The 18,536-nt window shown below is 40.9% G+C and overlaps 1 protein-coding gene and 1 long non-coding RNA gene across 3 annotated transcripts; both read right to left on the bottom strand.

The window, feature by feature from the left end:
- Nucleotides 1-9,104: 9,104 nt before the first annotated feature.
- Nucleotides 9,105-11,569, bottom strand: LOC309851881. The gene is made up of 2 exons (XR_014304976.1): nt 11,219-11,569; nt 9,105-9,622 (listed from the first exon to the last, which is right to left on the bottom strand). It is a non-coding gene; the product is annotated as an uncharacterized lncRNA (long non-coding RNA).
- Nucleotides 11,570-13,190: 1,621 nt separating this feature from the next.
- TMEM100 (transmembrane protein 100) lies at nt 13,191-16,563 on the bottom strand. 2 transcript variants are annotated; one of them, XM_082707708.1, is made up of 2 exons: nt 16,157-16,563; nt 13,191-14,738 (listed from the first exon to the last, which is right to left on the bottom strand). In XM_082707708.1, the coding sequence occupies exons 1-2, from the start codon at nt 16,538-16,540 to the stop codon at nt 14,268-14,270; spliced, it is 855 nt and encodes a 284-aa protein (XP_082563834.1). In that variant the 5' UTR covers nt 16,541-16,563; the 3' UTR covers nt 13,191-14,267. The 2 variants fall into 2 exon arrangements, with proteins under 2 accessions (XP_082563834.1, XP_082563835.1); XM_082707709.1 differs by lacking the exon at nt 16,157-16,563 and having other exon boundaries at nt 13,191-14,695.
- Nucleotides 16,564-18,536: the final 1,973 nt, after the last annotated feature.

The following is an 18,536-nucleotide window of genomic DNA, read 5'->3' as shown; positions in this document are numbered from 1 at the left end:
TTAACAAGCACCCAAGGGAATTTGGAATCAGATGGCCTCTAGACTGCCATTTGAGCAAATTCAACCCAAGAGTTCAGTGGCTTGATGGGAGGAAACCAAATAGGAGAAATTGGCAGTATCTTTAATAGAGTAGGTACTCCAGATAAATATCTGAAAATTTTATTTGATGATTGTTTACAAATAATTGTCCCAAATCTTCATAGGGTTTGTGTATAATAATCATTCAGGGTGTGATTACTGGTGCTATTTCCTGACGTGGGTCTTTTTTCCATTAGATTTTTTGAGTCCCCTAATGCTTGCCTCATGAACCAAGGCTAATTCCCTGATTAGATAATCATCCTTGTGAATGCTTTCTTCCTAATCACAATGGTAGGAGAGATGTTGCCAGGCCTTCCAGGAAGGGAGAGACACCCAGTTGTGACCCATTAAATTGGCATCAGCTCTCACTCCACCCCTTCCAGGAGGAAAGGGGAGGGAGCAGAGAGGTGACCCATCCATCCCAGTGCTGTCAGGTCACATCACATCTCACACACTCCACACCCCCTATTTCTTTCACTTTTGAGATTTTTCAACTGGAAAGTGCCTCAGGAGTTGTATAATGGGCTGGGGTGTGTATAGAGACAGGGCTGGCGACATGTCATAAGGCAAACTAACTGAAAATGAGAAGGTCCTGCCATGGCTTCTCAGAACATGGGTCCCTCTCCATCAGTTACCGCCTCCACCCAGCAAAGTCAACATAAAAAGCTGCTGCTGGCTGAAACATTCTGAGATTTCAAGAATGCTTTTCCATCCAGGCAAAGCTCTGTTGTCCTGCCAGCAACAGAAAAACAGTCTTCCAGAAGAATCTTCTCCTAATCTAGAGTAGCTCTAGGCTTCAGACCTGCCTGGGATCAGCTCACCTCAGGGGGATGGTAGATGGAGTAGCCACATTCAACCCCTCCCCAATATATTATGAACTATAATAGCCTTTCCTCTTCTGCACAATCCAGGGAAACCTTGCTGTACCCCACTGATAAGGTAATGAAACAATAGTAGCCAGAGATGGGCACTGTTTGTATCCTGGTTTTATAGGCAGAGACCTTCAGGTTAAGAGTTTCAATGATTTATCCATGATCACTCAGCTCAAGGTCAAAACCAGGATCAGGTAATCCTGCTTCAGACTTTGTGCATGTAACTCCCTAGAGGGTTTTTTGTTTTATGCCTTGTTGCAGTCACCTTGCCTTTTAAATCCTATCCTGCTCCTCCACCCCAAAGGGAACCTACCTTCCTACCAACGTGGACTCCACGTTTCCCTGAACACGTCTCACTTGTTCTCATATATTTCCCTTTTCTTTCATTTTTCCTTCTCCCTGAAACCCTGTCTTCTCCTCAACCCCCATTTCTCTCATTGAGATCCTTCTCCAGCTTGACAGACATCTAGGATTCATTCACTGTTCTCTGTAAGGACATTTCCCTCTGCATCTTCATCACACCCTGCTGATAGCATTTCTTGTCACTCTCATTTGTTTCCTTTTCTTCGATCTTCCTTACGATGGCATTATGGCCATGTATGTACTTGCCTGTAGAATCCTGTTACACTCCAAACTTCTTGAGCCAAGTGACCGTTTACTACTCAACTTTTTATTTTCTGGGCATTTACAACAGTGCTGTCTTACAACAGGGGCTTTAAAATTCTATTGAGGTGAATGTGTGCAACCCTGCAATAATGTATAACCTCGTTTTCATTTATCAAAATACAATTAAAGTGTCCAGGGGAAGTTAAATGCTGCAAAGGATCAGTGCTATGATTCATCCTCACACAGTTAAAACTAAAACTCCTTCAGCAACATCATGATTTACTAAATACATTGAAAATGAATCACCATGGGAGTTTTGAATGTCTCGCTCCCACTTCTCCCCTCACAGAGGGGTGGAAGTAGAGGGGAGAAAACAGAACTACAAAGCTGCCTGGGGAAGTTAGTATATTCAGATGCTCACCCCTAAGCTTCCTTACCCTTTTGTGATTCCGGATTGGTTTGGGTGAGTGACTAGGGAAAGGGCAGCCCTCTGGGGAGATTAATAAGCAGGTCGGAAGGATGAAGATCAAAGAGCAGCTTTGGCTGCAGACCATGGAGTAACCTTAGTAACCGGCAGAGGCTCTCTGATCTCCATGTTCCTCCACACCCCCTCTGAGTTCACACTACATTTTGCCCCCTTTCACTGGGGTTACCACCCTTCTCAATTACAATCCACCCTTGTTTCTCCAAAACTCTACATCCTGCAAGACGATAGGTCTGCTGTTTATTTGCATATAACTCACTATCTAGCCATCAGATAGCACCACCAGGAAAAGTTTTATGAAACTGGTATGAAAGCAAATGTTAGTTAGTATGAAAGTTCAGGGAGAGCTTGTTTCAGCTTTTTTAACAAAAATTATCTAAAATGAATTATTTAAATTGCTTTTCTATAGTATTTAACCTCATTAACCTACAGCCAACTCATAAATCTTATAAAAGTTTGCCTTTTAAATCATCCATTGCATGTTGTCTGGGGTTTATTCCAGAATAATTTGGTGTGGTATATGGGAGTTGGGGGAAGGGTACAAATGACCAAAACTGGCCATAAGTTGATAATTGCTGAAGCCACTGGTAAGGGACTTGGGTGTTCATTATGCCATTCTCTCTTGTATTAGTTGATGTTTGAAATTTTCCTTATAAATTTCTTCTTTAAAAAAAAAATATTTTGTCTCCAAATTCTGCCTCCATGTAATTCTAGTGTGGTTAACTTTTCTGTTTTGGAAGCGAGGAATCATTACATTGGGTCATCTGCTCTCTCTGACTTCCTTATCATCCCAACATGTATTATCTTCTTTACATGTCCTAAGGTTGGCAAGACAAGGGTCTGTCCACCTAGTTGACCTCAAGTACTAACCACAGAGTGGCCCAAGAATCTTGGGCATTGCCAGGCTGAATGCTCAGACTCCTTTCGTAACCATTTAAAAATATGCCGTGGTAGCGGGAGTTCCAAGCTTGAGGGTTTTATTTTCACTGAGGGCTTCAAATGCTGCTGCTGGGCTGCAAATAGAAACTAGGATGGTGGCTTATTTGCAAAAGTTTCTGTGTTCTTTTCCTCTGTCCTCATTCCTTCTCTATCTCTTTCTCTTTCCTCTGTCTTCTGTTAGAAAAACATCTATTGGTGGGTGGTTACCAGTCTGAGGGTAAGAGAACTTTCTGGTGTTAAATATTTCCAGGATATCAATAAGCAAAGGTGTTGGGACTGCTGTGAACAACACCATAAATTGGCACCCTGTGTCCCCTTTCTGGAGACTTCAACAATGTTATTGTTTTGGGAGGAAAACAAACTCAAGAGCTGAATGGGAGACCCTCTTTGAGGAGATGACAGGTTGTGCTTCATAGGTGTTTTGGCAGCAGCAAGTTAAACTGGGCATTTCTTGAGTCATGCAAGCAGAGGGACTTGCCATCTGAGCCACAGCAGAGCTTGTCGTGCACAGACTACATCCAAAGTATTATCCCGCTCACGGGGCGATTCCCGGCAGCATTAGTCACTGGCAGGCGTCCCCTGAAAGCCGCTCTTGGGAACTTCTGAGGTCTGAGGTCTTGCTTTTCTCTGCAGCTTATCTGATTCCATGAGGTCCTAGAGATGCCTTGAATGACCAAGAAAGTCAAAGTGAAAAAAAAAAAAAAAAAAAAAAGAGTAGTTCAACTAGTTAGAGCCCTGGGCTGTGGAGGAAGATGGCCAAAGAAGCTGGATTTACAGCTGTCCATCACTCCTCTCATTTTGCACAGGAAAGGCATTTCTCTAATCCACCTGTTCAATTATTTATCATGCTATGTGTTTCCTCTTAATTGTTACTCAGGCAAAGCCTTTATGTTGTAAGGGGACACCCTAGTATTTTTTAACGACCTTAGGCAAAGTGATTGACACTTGATCCTGGAGTCAGATGTTCCTAGTGACGCAGCTTGCTCTCCCAGTAGCAGAAAAGCTGCCTGCTGTGATTAAGTTAGAACTGTGAAAGTGCTAAAATGTGTTGTCAGCCTTCCTCTGATGCAAGCACTTTTATTATAGAGTGTGGTTGCAGAGGAGTGAAGCAACACAAACCTTGCCTCCAAATATCCCTTTTTGCTCTGGACTAGCCACTCTATACAGAAAGGCAACATGTGTTGGACGCTTGAAATACCAACGATCACAGTCCCGCTTTATCCAAACTTATAATTTTTCTGGGTCGACCCCTCCCCCCTCACTGTTTCTTTTTCTGGGTTCCTTTGACAGTGTGACCCCAACTGATTTGTGCCTGGCAGGGTGCCAGTTTCTGAACTCTCATTAACTACCCCAGTCAAGCAAAACAAGAAGCAATCCATTCTGTATTTGAACTTGAAATGGAAAATCATCTGTGTTTGCTTTTCTCGATAGGAGGCTGAGATGGAGCAAAAGGGTAATTCTATTTTTTTTGGACATGGGCTACTTCCCGATGAAAACGCTGGGGAACCTGTGAGCAGTGGGTATCAGATCCACTGTGACTCAATCCTGGCTGTTCATTCTATGTTAAAACCACAAAAAGGGCTTTCTCAATGCCACCTGCTTGAGTTTTTTCTACTACTCTTCAGGGTTCCTAAGCAAAGAGTATTTTTAGGGTGTGGCCGTCTCCTGGAGGAATAGTCTTAATTATTAATGATTCATTAATTTACTAATGTGTACCACAACTAATGCAATGAAACCAAATACACATAAGCCTATGGCCTATAAAAATTAGTGATTAAATACAAAGGAAAGTGAAAGCAATAGAGTATGTTATATTCCTATTACTTTCACATTCAAGACTCTTACCGGTATTTATTCCAAATTACTATAGGCACTTTGTTCCCATTCTATCTTGATGCCAGAGGTACAGGAATCCAATATGTTTAATTAATACACAGATTGGGTTTTGACCCTACAGGCTTTTATTGTTTTTGTAGAAAGTTTTATGCCTGGACTACCTTAGCCAGACTTTCTTAATTCAATCACAGAATGTTTCTTTTGAATGCTTGGATTTCTGATACCTACCCATGTTTCACACATTGTACATGCCCAGTAAATATTAACCAAGTGATTGAACTAATGAATGAATGAACGGAGAGGATCCCAGTCTGGCTTAAATCAACAGTTCCCAAACATGGCTGCATACTGGAATCACTTATGAGCTCTGTATTTTTTTGTTTGTTTTAAGGATTTTTATTTATTTATTTGACAAAGAGATTGAGAGAGAGCACAAGTAGGCAGAGCAACAGGCAGAGGGAGAGGGAGAAGCAGGCTCTCGGAGAAGCAGGGAGCCTGATGTGGGACTCAATCCCAGGACCCTGGGATCATCACCTGAGCCGAAGGTAGACGCTTTACCAACTGAGCCACCCAGGCACCTGAGCTCTGTATTTTTATTTGTAATGTTTCTCTAAGTGCCCCTTTATTCCCCTCTCATTCTAGACTCTTTTCAAGCTAATTATTGCTCATTATAATAATCAAAACAACTTAGAGGAGTGTAAAGAAAACCTGTCTCCTTTTCCTAGATCAACACTCCAATGATGGACATGCTTTTAATGGGTCTCCTTGGGTTCTTCTATAGTTTTTATTTAAACAAGCTCAAATACACTTCCAATTTATTTTACAAGAATGGTATATGATAAATATTAGTTGAAAATTTGCCTTCCACATAATGTGTTACAGACACTCTGCAATATATCCAAATTAATATTAGTATGTACCAATTTGCGTCATTCATTTTATTAGTTACTGAGTGTATATAATACAGATGTACCATAATAAATTCAAAGGTATTTGGGGGTAAGTGTGTGCCAATGCTGGCAGTGCAGAAAGACTCTTTTTTTTTTTTAACAATAACAGTTGTTTATTTTGAACATAAGGGAAAGACTGGGGAACACGGGGAAAGAATCTGACTACAAAAGCAGAAACAGAATTCCAGAGAAAAACATTCCAGTGTTCCGTGGTTCTATAAATATTCTTATAATTCTGTTATATCTATGTAAAGATGCAAAACTTATGATCAGATAGGTTTTCAGAAGTGAAATAAAGTTAGAATAAAGAAAATACACATTGAAATTTTAAAATAAAATATTGCCATATTACCTGATGTCTCGCCTTTGACAAATCTATATACTTAACCAGTCTTCTACCTTATTATAAATTTATTGAGAAATAAAACAATTTGTAGAGAAAAAAACACTGTGGTTATTAATTTTCATTTCCTGGGATATTTGGGGGTTTTTTTTGTTTGTTTTTAACAGATAGAAGGTCCCATTTTGAATCTGCTGAACCAGAGCTTCTGAGGTCAGCACCTGTGAGTCCTGGTCTTATAGAGCTTCTGGGTGAGTCTGAATTTGTCAGGGCTTGAACAGACATTTGGGAACCACTGATAAAAACAGTCTCTTGTTTGAAACATAAGCTGTATGGAGATGTAAGCTTCTTTTATCTAGGAACAAACAAATAAACCCTCAAAAGCAACCAGAGCTGGTTAGTGGAAAATGTGTATTTTCTACAGGATTTAAAACTATATATTTATTTCAGCTGTTGATGCAAATCTCAATTCACCACCTTAACTCTTTAAAAAATGTCTTTGTCCAATCAGAACAATAAAGCATAACTGTAAGTATAACCAATTTCAAGGCTTGTTGAAACATCCTTAGCTGTCTGACCTGGGGGCATAGACCCCCAAGGGAGGGCATTCCACAGGAACCTATATTGCCCAGGTTAACAAGGCAAGGGCGAGGTGGAATGGAAAGACAGAAGACCTGGATCAGGGCATCTTATTTCTGTCATCTAGGAAATGTTTGATCCTAAGCAAACCATTTAACCTTTCCAAACCTCAATTTTCCCATCTCAACGTGAGAATAATATTTCACAGAGCTTCTAGAAAGAGTTAGCGTGGAAATGAATATGAAATTGCTATGCCTACATCAAAGCATTGTCCAAATGCTAACCAGCCCTCTATCAGGTAGCTTGATGCCATCAGGGTTATTTTTAAGATATGTAAATTTGGGTATGAATATGTTGAACACAAACAGCTTCTGACTGAGCAAACAAAATATTGATAGGTAGATGGATTTGGAGGGGGTGTCTTCTTGCCTGATAGGACCAAATGCAAATTTCTATGTCAACCCATTTTCTCTGTGTTTGAAATTTCTCTCATGAGATAAACTGCTGTTTTTCTACTAATATCTCATTTGAACTGATTTTCTGGTAATTTCTGTAGCTTTATATGTCAAAGCATATTGGCTTTGCTTTAAAATCAAGATAGATGCTAGTACCACTTAATATATTGAGTACCAGTCATTGACAAAACACTTTTTATCTGTTAAGTCAGTTAATAGTTATTACAACCCTATGAGGTGTACAATTAATATTCCCATTTTATTGACGAGGAAACTGAGGTACAGGTTTACTTGTATAGGACACAGAGCAAGGAAATGGAAAAACCGAATTTCAAGTCTAGGCACTTTGTATCTAGAGTCCATGCCTTTAACAGGAGTGCTACACCATCTTCAGGGAAGATCATTATTGAAATAATGAGGAAGTGGAATATTTTAGTTATGATACTATTTTTTATTCACCATCCCCATGGTGCTCATACATTAAAGTGGAGTGTTCCTGCTCAGTTAGAACCTGAACATTTGGTTCTCGTTAAGTTTGAACCTTATGGATATTGGAGTTATTGTGCCTCTTTGCTTGAATAAAATTTTGTAATTGGTAAATCCCCTTAAGGAGTTTTTTCATTGTTGCCTTAGAGCAATCGAGTGAGGTGGAGAGGCTGGGGGCTAAGTGACCTTTCAGCACTCACTCTGGGTTTTCCCTCAGGGCATATCTCTGATTGCTTCTTACTTACTCCCATCACCTGGCCAACTCCTCTACCTGTCCCGCTCTTATCAAGACCCCACCTGCAGGAAGCCTTCTTTGATTCCCCCTAAAGTAGGTCAAGTTATCCTGCCATGTACTTCCGTCACACCCTCCAGTTTTGGGCTGAGCCTGGCTGATAATTCTGAGTCTTGAATTTTCCACACAGGAAACTCCAGGAGGCCAAGAATGAAAGCACCAGATTTTGTGGCAGAAGATGTGGCTGAGGTCCTAGGTCAGTCCTATGTTTGTTAATAGGAGTGTCTTAAAAGGTGCAAAATGCTGAATTACAAGATATATTATAAGAAGACCTGGCTTCAGGTGGCAAATGATTCCGTAATCATCTACCTCTTTAGTCCTGGTTTCTCCAAACTGTTGACTCACTCTTTAGCTTTAGCTCAAACTCTTGTCCCTGTATTGCTCAGTGTCTGGTTGGGACGTTTATTCAAGAATCAGGTTTTGGAAGGTTAATGTGTACCAGGGAGTATCAACATGGTGGATAAGTGAGTGGGTTCTGGAATCTGAAACCAGACCCTACTCTACTAACTGTGTGATCTCAATTACTTGGTTTAATCTGTGACTTTGTGTCTTCATCTATCAAATGGAAGTAATAGTAGAACCTCCTTCGTTGGATTGGGCTGAGGATCAGATGAGATCGTCCATGCAAAGCTCAGAGCATGAGGCTTCAAGCATAGGGAGAACTCTGGAAATGTCGTTAGCATGGTGAACTCAGCCCTCAGTTTTTAGCCTGCTTTCTGGTCTCAGAGCACTTCTGGGAGAATTTATCTCTTGCTGTTTGCTTTTTCAAAGCCCAAATCTAATTTGTGTTTTTCGACTCTAATCTCTTCTCCCGCCTCTAGCCTGCTCTGCCCTAGTAGAGCTCAGCTTCCAGGGCCACATCCCTTCTCTTAAATATATGTTTTAAGAGCAAGTATTACATCCACCACAATGACTGAAATGGAAGATTGAAAATATTTTGAAAATTGATGATGTTATAATGCATCCAGAACTCTCTTATAGTGCTGATGAAAGTATAAATTGATGTTACCATTTTTGAAAACTCTGGCAGTAAAGCTGAACACACACCTACCCTTTAATCCAGTCTACTCCTAGGTGTATTCTCAACAAAGATGTGTATGTGGTATGTACACCAAAAGTCACGTAGAGGAAATTTCACAAGAGCACAATATTATCTGTTGCTGAATAACAAATTACTCTAAAACATATAACTTAAAACAACACACATTTATTATCTCCCAGTTACAGTGGATCAGGAATCCAAGAGTGACTTAACTGAGTAAAGGGCCATTAGGTCCAGTATGTGCAGTGCCTAGAGCCCACGATACTTGCCAGTACAATTTTCTTTTTGCAATAGGTGAAATACATTCTCATTTTCCTCACTTCCCTCCCCTCTCTCACTTCCCCCTCTCTCCCCCCTTCCTTCTTTCTTTTTCTTTCTAGTGAAAGAAAGGGCCCATGAAGACAAGTGCCTAGGGCCTACAAAAATCGTAGACTTCAGCCCTGACTGTGTGGTTCCTGTTGAAGGCGTCTTAGGAGGTTTCAGTGAGGCTGTCATCTGGGGATACAGTCAGCAGGAGATTCCACTGTGGGAGGATCCCCTTCTAGGTTCACTGAGGTCTGCTGGTAGGTCTCAGCTCCTCTCTGGCTATTAGCTGGAGGCCTTAATTCCTCACCCACAGGCCTCTCCAGAGCTGCTTGAGTGTCCTCGTGACATGGCAGAGGGCTTCTCCCAGAACAAGGCAGGGGAGAGAGAGAGAGAGAGAGAGAGACAGAGACAGAGACAGAGAGAGAAACATTAAGGCAAAAGCCTCAGTGTCTTTATAACCTAATATTGGAAGTGATGGCACATCAAGAGGCCAGGCACAAAGAGTACACTTTGTATGATTTCCATTTATATAAAGTTAAAAAAAAAAAAAGAGCCAAATGACTCTATGTATTAGAGATGAGAATAATGTTCCCCCTGGAAAAATAATGACTGGGAGTAGATTTAAGGGGGACTTGGGGAGGCTGCTGCATTTAGTTTCTTCATCAGGATTTTAGTTCTATAGGTTTGTGAAATTCTCTGAGGTGTACACTTTTCTCTGTGTACATTATACTTCAAAAAGAAAAGTCCGTGTCAGAGCACTTTTATTGTCTTCCTTTCCTAAAGAGACATTCTGGAAATGATACCTGTTATAGCTTGGTGTCTATCTTTTGGTCAACATTTTGGTTCTGGCTGTGAAACCTTGACTGAACAAGTCACTTATCCTCTCTGAAGGTGGTTTGCTCCTCCGAAGAGCTGGGAGGACACATGCACTTCCAGCCTCAAAGTGTGATTGGAGAATGTTGGGTAACGTCAGGTACAGTTGAATACTGTTGTACGCAAGATTAAGTCCTAGAGTAAGGGAGTACTCTAAAAATCAGCTATAAACAAACTACCCTTGACAGTTCCATAGATAAGTCCTAAATCACAGGGATGCCCTTGGAAGCTCAAAAGCCAGGCATTAGGAGTTCTCTTCTTTTGTTTCTCTTTAGATTTCTGCCTTTGGTCTTCCTTTCTTTGGGGCAGCCCAGTACAAGATTGGCTTGAATGGCGGGGGGGGGGGGGGGGGGGGAGGAGAAAAGGACTTTTCACTCTCCTAATCTTTTATGTTGAGGGCACCTAATTGAATATCCATATTACATATACCTTTATAGCAACTCCTATGTATGTGAAAATACTGAAAATTATAACCATATTAAGGAAATGTAAGTTAGGATTCATCTTTGGAACAGGAACCTTCCTCAGATTATTTTGGATCTAGAAAACCTTTATGGATAATGTCAAGGTTAAACAAAGTGTCTGATTAAAGTCAGTTAACCAAAATGGGGGCTGCTTGATGCTTAATGACATGTTGGGATAATAATCAGAGAGAAAAAAGCTAAGGTCAACATTAGATATTATCATAAATAACAATTTTGTAATTATATAGTACTTTATAATTTAAAAAAATCTAAATCATTTCTTAAAATTAACCTTATTTTAAAGATGAAGCTTAACTGCTCAAGGTCATCTGACTAGTTTAATAGAACTGGGATTTATAGTCAGATCTTCTAAGTTCAAAACCATAATACTTCCCAGGAGACCAGGAGATCTCCCCCCACTTCGTTTTATGAGTGGTGATGGTACAAAGAGGTAGGTTTGAGGATTTGTGATCTGGCTCTCCTGGCCTTATGCCCTAGCTTTAGTCACCTGCATGATCCCTATGACCTTGACCATCTTCTGCAGGCAAGGTTCCCAGGATTAATGAAGATAGTGAGGTGGGAAGCACAGAGTTACCTGGGTGGCTATGATTCTCACCTAGTTAGAGACCTGTTGCACTGGATGAGGTCAAAAGTTCTTCCTGTTTAAAAAAAAAAAAGAATAAGTTGTTCTTGTGTGACCCAAGATGTGTGGGGTTTAGGGTTATCCAGGTGGGCGAGACAGCTGGTTTCTAGTGCTGCACGATGGGGCCAGGTTTTTTTTGTTGTTGTTGTTGTTTTGTTTTTTTAATACATACATACCTGCATCATTCTTATGAATACATTCCATATCTGCTTATCACTATATAATAAAACCTTTTGAAAAGACATTCTTGCCCAGTAAAGACGTATGTTGTGAGATAATTGTGATATCATAATTCATCCTCATGAGAGTTGGAATTCACAGTGCATAGGACAATCTTTGTGCCTTTAATGGGACCGAAGGCTCCCACACAGGGCTCGTCTGCTGATTAGGAGAACCAGATGTAGCCATTGTGAAATGGCTTAGGAAGGAGAGTAGTAGTGCGCTCAGTGGAGAATCTTCCCCACCTCCTCCCAATTTAGGAGATATCTTGCTGTATTCAGATTTGATTCCATTTCAGTTGTTACAATTTGTAATTCCAGTGTTTCCTTCGGGACTCAGGTAGCAGCATGAGGCCCCCTGGTGGCCTGAAATCATTCATGAGTTTACTTACCAAGCATTTTGAAGGGCAGGCTGGAGAAGTAGGAACAAAGGTAGCAAGCACTCATCTGCACCTGTTGCTTATAGTTGAGGAAGGCAGAGTAGGATGACCTATTTGGGAAGAGCTGAGAACTAAGATATTTTCTTTTAAGAGAGTAAAATAAACGGACTGTGATTCTAGACTTGCTTTCTGATTTACACTTGCTTTCTGATTTTTCATTCTTTAGTTCATTTAGCAAACATTTATTGAATACCTACTCTGTGCAAGATGTTGTATTTGGCATCACGTGAGGGTTAAAAAGAAAAAAGGACATCATCCCTTCTAAAGGGCTTTAAAAGAAGTTAAAATATTTATGCCACCAACATGGCAGAAAATGAAAGGTACCCTCAGAGAATAAATGAGTAAAGAAATAATTACTTTGAGGTAAAAGGGAAGGTTTTTTGGAAAGCTGTTTTATTTAGGCTGGGACTCTAATGAGAAGCAGGATTTGGAGACGTTTAGATGGAGAGGAACAAGATGGCATTATGGAGGAGGGAAAACAGAAGTTGAATGTACATGGAAGCAGGAAACCACAGTCTGATTCAGAATGTTAAATAGTCTGATCTGACTAACTCATGAGTTTTCAGGCTGGACTGAAATGAAAGCTGGATACATCTGTTTGGATCGGATAGTGGAGAACCTTGAACACTTGCCTGAGAAATTTCTTCATCAGCAACGGAGAGCCTTTGAATATTCTGAGCAGAAAAGAGGCATGTCAAAGCACAGACTCTCTCCCATTGAAACCAACCCGGTGTTACATACTTGGATTTGGCCCAATGGGGCGTGGAGGAGTATGAATATGCATGCATTTAAGATAATTGTGGTGTACTCTACTATAGCGAACAACTCCAGGCTTGCCCCATCTGACCTTCAAAGCCAGGAGAAATGAGGAGGCTATTGAGGCTTCTCCTACTTGGGCAAAACTACTTGGGCACTAGGCAGCAGTCAGCACCACAGGGCTTTTGTCATATTTAATTAAATTCCTTAAGAGGGTGCCTCCCTTGAAAGTGCTAGGTGAGGTTTGTTTTGTTTTTCTTTGCATTTCTAAGGTTTAAGAAAGGCTTCATGCCTCAGTATCTTCCCATACTCATTTCATGTGGTTTAAACTACATGGACCAACGATATACCTGGCGACAGTTCTGGGGTAGAGTCCTAGCTGGGTTTAGAATAGCTCAATATCCACAGAAGTCAAGCAGTGAACTTATTAGCATTGTATTAGAACTAACTCATTTAAGCATCCTAAGAATCTACACAATGCCTGGCATAGAGTTGATGCTCAAAAAATAAGTGAAGCAAATATTTAACGGCTGATGGAATAGATAACACGCATTTAATAACACATTATAAAATTCCTGACTCCAGGCATTAATTTCTTAATTGTGAATGGCATAGAAGTGTTTAGTATGTAGTGAGCAATAATTAATATTATTCTTCACAAGTCATAAAGAATGATACAATAAAAAATAAAAATCCTCTAGATAAGTTAGGGAGAAGCAACATGCCCATTTGAGAGAAATGTATTTGAGATGTTTCCAATGAGGCAAGGGAAGAAGGGCAATTTGGAACTGCAATAAACGTAACTACAACAGCAACAAGCATTTAAGAAATTTCAGCAGCAATAAGTATTTAATTATTTTGAATGAAATGTATATTAGACTTTATATAAAAATCAAAAGTGCTAGGTTGGATTATTTTAACTTTAATTTAACCCCCCATGTCATTTAGTAGCTACATCTTTTACCTTTTAACTTCTGACTCATTACAATCATCTAAAACTGTCCAATGTTAAAACATAAAAAAATTAGTTTATTCTTTAAGAAAAAGTACCACTGATGATGAGTTATTAAAAGCAAAAGAAAAAAAAGATGCCAGAGAATCTACTTATTAAAAAAATTATCACAGAATTTCATAGAAGGATGCAAAATCCAAGATGATTTAGACTCTCAGCAGAATATTTTTTTATGCTACAACTTCTTAAAAGTGTGGGCTTTTGTATTTGTTTTTGTTTTTGTTTTTGAGGCAGGTCGCTGGTGTGCCAGAACTATCTGACTATTTTCTCATCTTTCATTGGCTACTTTCCAAGGTGAACTGAACATTGCCTAATGCCATACATCCCCCATGACCCCTCGAATGTCTAATGTAGAGGAAGAGCTGATTTTTCAGTCTTAGAAATAGCCCTTAGAGTTAAGTTTGTCATTAAAGAAGACACAAGTAGGTTTTTCCTAAAACAGAACCCCCTCTACCCTCCCGCACTCAGTTCATCTCTATTCCTCTGGTATACCGCAATGCACCATTCATTCTCTCCCACTCTAGTTCTGGGTGAGTTGGATGACACAGGGAGAGGAAGTTTTCCAGGCCACATATCCCATTTGGTCTCATTCCGTCCTAAGCAATCAAGCTTCTCTGATTCACCACTAGAGCCGTCTGACTCTCCCGTCTCTTGGCTTTCTTGCTCCTCTGCCTCACCTTCCAGCACAAGGCACTGGAAGCTAACAAAAAAAGTCCAGATGACAGGAGGACCAGACCCAAGATGGAGATGATGGAGCCGTGGGAATTGAAGCTGTAAGCCACAGCAGTGACCACTATCCCGGCAATGAGGACCACCACGGCGAACGGAATGATGCAGCGGTAACAGGAGAGCTCAGCACCACCTGTAGCAGCTGTCAACTGAATCTCACTGACCAAGGGGACCGTGGCGACCACCACTTCGCTGTTGGGGTTTTTCTCCATTGTCACAGGCTTGGAAGATGCTGGGCTTCCCAGGATCTCCTTTATGGAGTCTTCAGTCATTTTTACTAGCGATGTTTCTTCGCTGGGTTCACAGACTAGGCCTGGGGGCTCTCTCCAGAGTGGAAACTGTGGAGGAGACAGAACCTATCAGGTGAATGCATCAGAGTGAGCCCTGTAAGTAGAAGTAAAGAGCTGGGGAAACATCTCTTGGGTTCTTTTCTAGGACACACAGATGCATGTGAAAATCAGAGTTCATATTTTCTTTTCCTGATTGTTTGCATTCTCTTTGCAAAATGCAAGATAAAACGATAGCCATAAAAAAGGGGAAGATATAAAAAGCAGGAAGCACTTTACAGCGTTCAATATACTCTGACGATCTACAAATGTTTTACAAGGCTTTCCGCTCTGTCTATTGCTTCTCATTTTTCTAAACACACGGAAAAGTCTCAATCCTAATCCAAAAGGCAGCCTCCTTCATGGGGAGAATGCACTATAAACAATCCTTCAGATAGTTCGTTCCAAAACTCATAGCAACTTAGATTCTGCCAGTGTTTTCAGGCATAACATGCATTCCAAACTACCACCAATTCACTGCCCACCAAATCAGTGTTAAGACCAGCAGCGAGGGTACAAATGGTGTTCTTCTATAGCAGATGACTGTCAGTAAGTCTTCATTGTTGTAACTGTTTCACAGTGCAATATGTGCCCTGGGACCACGGTGGGGTGCAGGTCAGCAAAAATTCAGCAGCAATGAGATTAGGATTTGTGATCTGAAATAGGGCAATACCTTCCAATCCATTTGAAAAAGGAAGAGCAGGGGGAAAATTCAGTTTTGTAGGATATAATTTTGTACTTATGTTAAAGATAAGATTAACTCTTAGTAACGAGCTATCAATTCAAAAACTTCCATGGAACTCAACAGGGAATTTCAACACTATGCAGACCATGACATGTATTAAAAAATAGGCATGCTAAATTTTCAGCCAAGTTTTAGACTTTCTCGATTTTCTCGTGCCCTTGCTGCCATTTCTGGGTATTTTGAACCAGAACATTTTAGGACAAAATCTGAAAATCTTGGTCAAAAGCATCTGGTTGAAAGGCTGCCTAGGAGAAATCAGTGAATGCTCTTGTCTGCTGTTCAGACATGTTAAGTCATTCTCTTTTGTCCCTGAGAAGCAATAGAGCAGCCACAGAATTGAGCAGTTGCAATCACTGAAGAAATTTAGAGGAAGATTCTTGAGGCTGTTTCAATGAGATTAATACTTTGAACATATGAAGCAACCACTGAAAACAGATTCAAGCCCAAATCAACATATCACTCCCTGTGCAATGAAGCTGGATGTTAGAACTGCCTGCCTGCATATAATTTTTAGTCACCAAAATTAATCACTGCTGTCCAGAGATACCCTAGAATCATCATTTCACCAGTAAAAGGGTATTTGAGATTATATTAGAAAGCAAAAAAAAAAAAAAAAGTTGCCCCCAGTGCTGATGCATAAGTTAACTTGCAAATGAAGATCTGTCCCCAGACGACATACACATACCTCAGAGAAAAGCAATCCATTACCAGAGGAGCCACCGGGACTTGGGAGGGAAGAAACAGCAGCCCTTGAGCTTCTTCCGTCAACTTCTGGCAAAAGAGCCTGTAATAGCACGTCCGTCAATAAAATGACAGGACAAGAATCTGCTCTGGGGAAAAGAAAATATAGAAAAATACTGTGCCGTGTGCTTGGTTTCAGATCCTGGAGTTCCTTCTTTCGCTCTACCTCTGTTCCTAAATGACGCTTGTCTTTCCCTCTCTCTCTTTTTATTTCCTCCCCCTCCGGATTGCCCCTCCCTGTCTTTTTTTTTTTTTTTTTTTTTCCTTCGTTCTCTTCCTTGCCAGCAGATTTCGAGTTTTGGCTTCCCCCAACTCTGCTCTGTGACATGATAAGTCAGAATCATTCTAGAGTCCCCAGAGACAGGAGCCAGCTTTTACTTTTATTTCTTTTGCAGCATTTACTAAGTAGATGGCTTTGCATTACTCATTTTTTCCCCAGCTAACCTCCAGATCTTCCTCCCACCCATCAGGCATTTTCATAAGAAAATCCCAGAGTCAGCGTTGCAGACCCAACTGAGGGGACAGAGCTGACGGGACAGTCACTTTAGGGCAGCAGGAACAGCTGTGAAGTCATGGGGCAGCTGAATTCAGCCTGGAAGCCAGCAAAAATCCATGTTCCTAGGCTTCCCCAGTATTCTTTCTTTATATGTGTGTGGGGCCATCCAAGGCTTAAAACCTCCCTTGTTTGATATTAATTCACTTAGGAATGAGGGTAGGAGATGCCAAACATTTATGGTTGAGAGAGAAACCAATCATCTTGATTTAAACACAATCACTTACTGCTTGTGCTAGGAGGTGAGTACTGTTGGCAATGCTGAAATTATCATCACGATCATCACCACCTTCATCGCGGTCATTTACAGAGCACCTCCTATGGAGGTTCATCCCACTAGCTTCAAATGAGTTTGTAAATAGTGTATAAATGAGGCTCAGAGGGGTTAAATAATCTCAGAGAGGTCACGCAGAAAGAAACCCTTGGTTTGAGCCCCAGTCTTTAATGGGCACATAAATCATGTGGAGAGCTCGTTAAGTGTAGACTCTGAGTTAGTAGGTCTGTAACAAGCTCCTGGCTTATGCCATGGTGTCTGCTGCTCTTTGGCCCACTTTTAGGAACAAGATATTTGAAACATTCAAGGACACGTGGCTTGATGCATCCCATTCTCAGACAATGAAGTTAAAGGTTTATATTCACCTATTCCCCAAGTGGCCTTACAGGTTTTTTTTGTTTTGTTTTGTTTTTTTGTTTTTTTGTTTTTTTTTACAAATAAGCTATTTGAAATTTTAAAGCCCCAGATTGCCCATTTGAGAGAACAATGAGGTAATACTGGGACACTTAAAAGCTCATCCCTATACTCCTGGAGCTAAAAGTTATCCATCCTCTCTATTTTTTTTTTTTTTTAAGATTTTATTTATTTATTTGACAGAGAGAAATTACAAGTACACTGAAAGGCAGGCAGAGAGAGAGAGAGAAGGAAGCAGGCTCCCCGCTGAGCAGAGAGCCCGACGCGGGACTCGATCCCAGGACCCTGAGATTATGACCTGAGCCGAAGGCAGCGGCTTAACCCACTGAGCCACCCAGGTGCCCCCATCCTCTCTATTTTAATCTGTGCAAGTTGTAATAACTTCTTTTTAATTAATACAGTGAATCCGCAAATGTAAATTAAATCTCAGAAGAGATTTGTTCCCTTCTTTCTCTTGGGTTGTTAGATTTCTTTAATTATTGGTGCAGGTCTTGGACATTCCCAGGCATCCCCCTTCTGTTTTAAGATAACATCTGCATCTAGTAAAAATACCTTGATGATTTTGTCATAAAGGGGGAGGGAATAGAAGTCCTTTTTTTCTAGAATGGAAGTCGGAGAGAGGGCTTCCTCATCTTAAATAAATAAATAAAGTTGAGAAGTCCCTGAGGTCTGATTTCACCGACTCAGGGGAGCCCAGCGTGCTGAGAACAGTAACTACCTGGCGGCCCTCCTAGCTGCCATCCTTGTACTTTTAAAATGTGGGACCACAAGAGGCCATCATCCGGGAAAAATGCTGTCACTTGGTGTCAAGGATAAGGGATGCTTAGGACCTGGGCTTCTCAGCACTTGGCCAACATTGCCCTGGGAAGATGGTGATACGGAGGCTGCCGGGTACATACACTAGAGGCTTTGGGAACACTCCTAATAAAAGCATCAGTCCCTCCCATCTGTAGACCGTGAACTTTGGGCACAGTTCCTCTCTGTCTCCTAGCATAGGTCTCTTCCTCCACCCCCCCCCCAATAATCCAGCAAACCCAATGAAGCTCTCAATATCACCTTACTTTGCTGAATATCATATTCCCC

Source organism: Mustela nivalis, assembly GCF_964662115.1.
Source record: "Mustela nivalis genome assembly, chromosome: 17".
NCBI lineage: Eukaryota > Metazoa > Chordata > Mammalia > Carnivora > Mustelidae > Mustela > Mustela nivalis.
Note: the sequence above shows the minus strand (reverse complement) of the source record. Positions and strands in the feature narration are given on the sequence as shown.